The sequence below is a fragment of the Ochotona princeps genome, chromosome 24, assembly GCF_030435755.1.
Source record: "Ochotona princeps isolate mOchPri1 chromosome 24, mOchPri1.hap1, whole genome shotgun sequence".
NCBI classification, from domain to species: Eukaryota; Metazoa; Chordata; class Mammalia; order Lagomorpha; family Ochotonidae; genus Ochotona; species Ochotona princeps.
Window position 1 is genome coordinate 35,023,083 of NC_080855.1, and position 6,128 is coordinate 35,029,210.

Consider the following 6,128-nt stretch of genomic DNA (forward strand, 5'->3'; position numbering starts at 1 on the left):
ATCTTGCCTTTGACCTTCCCAGTGGTGGCCATTCTGGTTAGATAACTGGAGAGTGAGCCAAAAGTTGAAGGATCCGTTTCTGTGCCTCCTGGCCAGCCTCTCTGTGTAACTCAAATTTTGAAACACATAATTTTAAAATTAATAAATCTTAAAAAAAAAGGAAATCAAATATGTTCCACATAGAGGGAGTGTGTGGAAGCCCTGGCAGTAGTGTTATAGCCTAAACACCCTTGGAAGTTCTGTAGTAGTTTGTGATCACTGACTTAGCTATCTAATTCTCCTCTAAAGATTACTGCTCCAAATTGCCCCTCAATGTTTAGTGTTTCTCAAGAAGTGGGAAAAATCAAGAAACCTGAGGCATGTGATAGTTTTCAAAGTAAATTTCTGAAAATGTCTTTGCAGGACAATTTCTTAAATCTCAAGACTGGTTAGCCTTTTTAAAAAGATTTCAACTGTGTATCTTTAAGGTCTGCAACATGTTTATGTATATTTATAGGGAGAATAAAACCATTATTTCAGTTAACAAAATCAATGTGCTCATAATGTCACAATTACCATTTAAAGACAGTTTTGCTAATGGCATTCCCATGAATGTTGTAAGGACAGGCATGCCAGAGACAGTGGTGCTCCCTGGTCACCATACATCACTGATAGCCATTTCCCACCATTTTGAATCATCTATTAATTAGGAATCTCCCTACTTTGAATAGTTAAAAATGTTTGTACTTAGTAGATATGTTCTGATAAACCTGCAGTGTTAAAAAAAACTGTGGAGTAGAAAACAGCATTTACTCCCATTGCCAGGTGTTTTTGTTTGTTTGTTTGTTTTTAAATGCAAGTCAGTTAAATATTAGGGAAAAATAAAATATTAAGAGTTCATCTTTTTCATCTTAACAGATCTACTGTCATGTTAGCAGAGGTCAGAACCAAACTTCTCCTGGAGAAACAGCGGAACAGATGCTTACTCAACACTCTCACTGGAAGGCCTCTCCTGGAGTCAGGCTGCGTTGGAAATGTGAACAACACTTTAGAACTCAATAGACATCTAATTTCACAAGAAAACTTAATGATCCCAATCTCAAGACAACAAACTTCACATAACGGCATGGTGGATTATTTATTTATGGTTCGGTTTTCTTTTTCCTTTTCCTTTAATTTTTATGCCATTTTACTTTTTATTTGGTAAAGCACTGGATTTTACTGACTTATGCATGTTAGTCACATAATTGCTACAACTAACACACAAAGGAAGTAAATTTTACATCATCCAATTTTTAATAATTTCATTCAATAAATTTAATCAAGTTGAAAGCTTTTAAAATTTCCTGTAAAATTGCTTTTCAGTTAGGTTTTACAAACTGAACAACCCTGCCTAATAACATAGAATACACTTTGAGGAATTTGGCTCAGTGTCTAATTGATTTTCACTGGACTGCAGTTCAAGGTTTTGTTGCACTGTAAATTTCCCCACAATCATTGTGAATGATTGGCATATAAATTCTTTTAACAGATGAATGTTTCATTTTAAATGAATTCAAGATAAGTCGTGAAGCCTGCAACACTAACAGAGATTTCTGCTTTCTATTTCTTTCTTTGTAACAGTACATACCTAATTGCTCTTACTAATAGTTGTTATGTATAAAATGTGTCCATTGCCAGGAAAATGTGCAATTTAAGTAATTAAATAAAGCAAATACCTTGCCATGACTTGAACAACTGATGATTATGCTGACAAATCTCAACTGCAAATACCAGCAAATATAATTAATTACATTCTTCCTCTTCACAAATCCATGTAAGCTGCACATTGTCCCCATCTCACAAAAATTCAGTTTAACAGATGTGAATAGATTTTTTTGCTAAAGAATTCTTTGCTAATAACTGAAATATTAAAAGGTCATTCTTATTTTATAAAGAATATATATCACTTTCAAACAAAAAATTTCATTCCCCGTTCTCTTCTTTGCAATAAAATACACATATTTAGTATTGCTTGAAGCTGCCTTCACAGATTAATCTTGTTGCCGATGGTTCCTCAACACCAACAGTTCAAATGGGGGAACTTATATCCTCTTAATTAAATTTGAGTATATTCATTTTTATTGATTTTGTTTTATTTTTTGTGATAGTTGATCAGGGTGGTAAGGGTTAAAGATTAAGGGGAAGTGGATGAGACCACTGTTTCCAAATTTTATTTATCTTCTTCCTGTATCTGAGGGAATGGGGGAGACAAAGGGAGAAGCAGCACCCAGCCTCCCAACTGCCTCAGTACCCAGAGATGGGGAACTGCCAACCAATGTCATCCCAAGGGAGAGTATATTTATTTATTTTTATTTTTTTATTAATTATTTTGCATTATGTGAAAGTTTCATAGGCTCTGGGAATCCCCCCCACGCCCCTCCCCCCTGGTGGCTTCCTCCACCTTGATGCAGTATTACAGTTCAAATCCAATCAAGATTCTTTCCTTGCAAACATGTAAGAGTATCTTTATTTTTAAAACAATTTTTTGCTACCTCAAATAGATAACAATGTTACATTGTAATGTATTTTATTAATGAAAAAGCACTAACCGTATTTTCTAACTTGTAATTTCAAGTGTATTAGCATTGTTAGCATTTGTAGTGCTTTGTCACTGTTGAATGACTTCAAATATTTCTATTTCTGAAATCTTCCATTCAAGTCTTTCCATCTCTTAAAAATAGGAATGAGTTTTGAAGGTATCTAGTATTATGTTCAAGTCAAGTAGAAACGCATTCTTCAAGTGTTGCATGGTTCTGGTTTTAGGGGTGGGCCTGGGGCTCTGGCAGTACATGTTACTCCCCTTACTCTTCTGAATTTTGAATATAGGAAATCAATGCACTCATTTTGTTGCTAACACATACCAACAAGAGAATGTGACTTAGAGGTGCAAAGAGTATGGGGTACCAAACTGTCACATCAGATTAGATAATTTGCTCAGCAGTTGAAAACAGGAAAGAAATGCTCAACACTCACAAAGCAGGCAGCTTACTACAGAGATGCCAACACTCTCTCACCCATGATTTTGTGAACACACATCTTTTCCAAAAGAGGTAGATCCAAGCATCCACACCCAAAGGGCTTCACCCAAATCCCCTGAGGAAGGTGGAGCGAGACTGAGCCCATGCATTCCAACCAATGACTAGAAGTTGGGTGGACGTAAGTATGCTAGTAGGTAAAGAGCTCAGGTCTGCCTTTCCATTGTCTTATAAATAAGCAGCTACAAAAATAATTCACTTGTGGATTGACTTGTGTAAACCAAGCTTATTTCAAGACAATTACTATCATAGGGGAATTCTCTCAACAGTGTCTTGTTTCAATTAAAATTTTCTCTATGGTTAAAACATGTATTTTACAAATTAAATACACTGAAGGTTGCTAATACAACAGAAGAGATGCTAATTTATGTTCCTTTATTTAAAACATCAGAAATGATAGCTAGTTAGAAAGCTGCTCTTCTATGTCTCATGCCTGAAAATTATTGAAAAACTGCTTTAAGGGCATTTTGTCAATTGTATTTTCAATCAATACATTTTTTCCTGAGTATAGACAGTGCCTAGAACTCCATGCTCATTAATAAGACATAAGTCTGTTTCTGGCAGCTAGTCAAATGGGTCTGACCTCACCCTTCTAAAATAGAGCATATTCAACACACTCATGCTAATTTTGCTTATAAAATTAATACAAATAGCATTATAATATGGTCAGCTTAAAACAAATTAGAACTTTATTTATGGAATTATTCTATTCAAGATATCCACAAGTCAGTTGTAGTATTATTTTTTTAATTTTTATTTATTATTTATTTATTTAATTTTATTAATTATATTGCATTATGTGATAGTTTCATAGGCTCTGGGAATCCCCCAACCCCTCCTAATGCCCTTCCCCCATGGTGGATTCTTCCACCTTGTAGCAATATTACAGTTCAAATTCAATCAAGATTCTTTCTTTGCAAACATATACCAAGCATAGAGTCCAGCATCTTATTGTCCAGATGAATTGAACAGTTTCTTGGGGAGACCATTTCTGGTCTGAAGGTAGAGCTGGCAGGATATCATCCCAATCAATTAAGAGCCCCAACATAACATCAACAACAATTTACAACATTATGGAATTGACATGGTTTTGAGTAACCAGTATGTTAAAAAAAAATGCAAGTTCTTAACCACATCCTGTGATTAGCTTATTGACATTTCAATTTTAGCTTATATACAGAACCGGCTGCTATACATCTTAAAATGGCTATAGGGTACTACTCAGCTGGTTCGTGTCTATTTTCACTTTAGTATTTAGCCGTTTGTTGTGTTGAAGTATAATTTTGCTGAACTTGGCTGATTTTAGGATAATCTAGACTGGCTTATGACTCTAACAAGACATTTGTCAACAATTAAGGTGCAGAACATTTTGTTTTTGGAGGGGGTGTGCAGGAAAATCCTCAACACCATGGTGAGTAGTGACTAATCTTTGTGTCCCACCTAGTGAGGTATGAATAAATCCACGCTAGCTCTTTCCTGTCTGAGTCTAACATACAAACAAACTAAGAAAAAAAAAACCTAGAATAAATAGACAAACAACAACAAGTTGTAGTATTATTTAAAGGTTACATTTTGTAAGTGATACTACATTCACATACCTTGTGCTGATATCTTGTGAAACTTCTTTCAGATGCTGGAAGAGAAACAAACCAACCTAAGTAGAGACTTAGATGAGGTATGTTGATAAAAATTGTCAATTAAATTTAAGTAAATAAAAAATGGCATTCCTATCATACCCTACTTTAATATATGACATTTGATACATCTAATAAAATACATGAAAATGAACATTCATATTGAATAATATGATAATTCATGATTCAGTCATCATGTTATGTATCTTTTTATAAAATATGAAACTTTTTCTGCCATTGCTATGGCACTGATAGAGTATTGAAATCATACTAAGAACTGGCACTATCAGAGTCTCAGTGTATAGTAGTGACACAGTAAGAAAAAATCCAAATTCATCTAGAACTAGCCAGTCAAGCAATTACAGCTGAGAAGCTGTTGTTTGACTGATTGCATGTAATAGCCCTAGTCATTGCCTTAGTCCTTTAATTACATTTTATCTTCAGGGAAATTCCAGGTTTCTTGACATGGAATTTAAAAAATTGAAATAAATTTGGTTCTATTAATCCAAATTAGATTATTTAAATTCCACAAGTCTTTCTCTCTTTATCTTTTTGCAAATACCCTGCTTCCCTGTCTTTCTGGTACACTTTAGTTTTCTGGCAGGTACCAGCATCCATTCCACCTCCACCGAAAGGCCTACCATAGTGTCATAAAGGTAGATGTGTGTCCCATATTTGTTTTCCAGTAGCACTCTGTTGTACTCCTGCCATGTATAACTCTTTGTAGAAACTGCCTGTACATCTATGGTCTTCACTTTGCAATGTTACTGCTTAGCACATGATTACACAATAATTGGCTGAAGAATAAGAAAATCAGGACTCTTGATAATAAACAAACAGTAGTAATTAATTCTTGTGCAACTGCAGGCAAATGGTATATGCAATATCAATTTTGTACTACAGTTATACATATACAATTTTTCATTGTTAAAACTGATAAAGTTCTTAACTGTGAAGTCTCTGAGATACAGAATTTACTTTTCTTTCCAGCTATTGCTGAACTTGGATCTGGATCTTATAGAGCCTTTCTCTAGCATCTAACAGAGGTAAAATATAAACCAAGTTTGTGTTCTGAGATCATTAATCTGTACATACGTGAAAGAAAAAAATATGTATTCTCTGAGTTAATAAAATTTTCCTTGGTGAACTCAAAATCTTAATGTTTCCTATTTAAAATATGACATGAAAAGTTTTACTAAAAGAAAATATTTTTGTACCTGTGTGAGTATAAAATTTTATAATTTGATTTCTCTTCAAATTGTATAACTCTTGTTCCTTTATACAACATTTTATCTTATTTTTAATTGTTCGATATTTGGAAGACAGAATGAGAGGAGAGAGAAAGAGTCCCCTTCCTCTGGTCTGTTATGGAATTCATACATTGTTCATTGCTTGGCCAGATCATAGCAAGGAGCCAGAAATTCCAACCAGGTCTCTC

At 34.2% G+C, this 6,128-nt stretch overlaps 1 protein-coding gene across 1 annotated transcript; it reads left to right on the forward strand.

Moving 5' to 3' along the window:
• The first annotated feature begins 898 nt into the window (after positions 1-898).
• Positions 899-5,762, forward strand: LOC131483193 (ankyrin repeat domain-containing protein 26-like). The gene is made up of 3 exons (XM_058680546.1): positions 899-1,126; positions 4,687-4,731; positions 5,681-5,762. The coding sequence occupies exons 1-3, from the start codon at positions 908-910 to the stop codon at positions 5,729-5,731; spliced, it is 315 nt and encodes a 104-aa protein (XP_058536529.1). The 5' UTR covers positions 899-907; the 3' UTR covers positions 5,732-5,762.
• Positions 5,763-6,128: the final 366 nt, after the last annotated feature.

Excerpts from the sequence above, each read along its gene's own strand:
- LOC131483193 (XM_058680546.1), top strand. The coding sequence starts at position 908 with ATGTTAGCAGAGGTCAGAACCAAACTTCTCCTGGAGAAACAGCGGAAC. Across the intron at positions 1,127-4,686 it reads TGGTGGATTATTTATTTATG|ATGCTGGAAGAGAAACAAAC; the intron begins GTTCGGTTTTCT and ends AACTTCTTTCAG. Across the intron at positions 4,732-5,680 it reads TAAGTAGAGACTTAGATGAG|CTATTGCTGAACTTGGATCT; the intron begins GTATGTTGATAA and ends TTTTCTTTCCAG.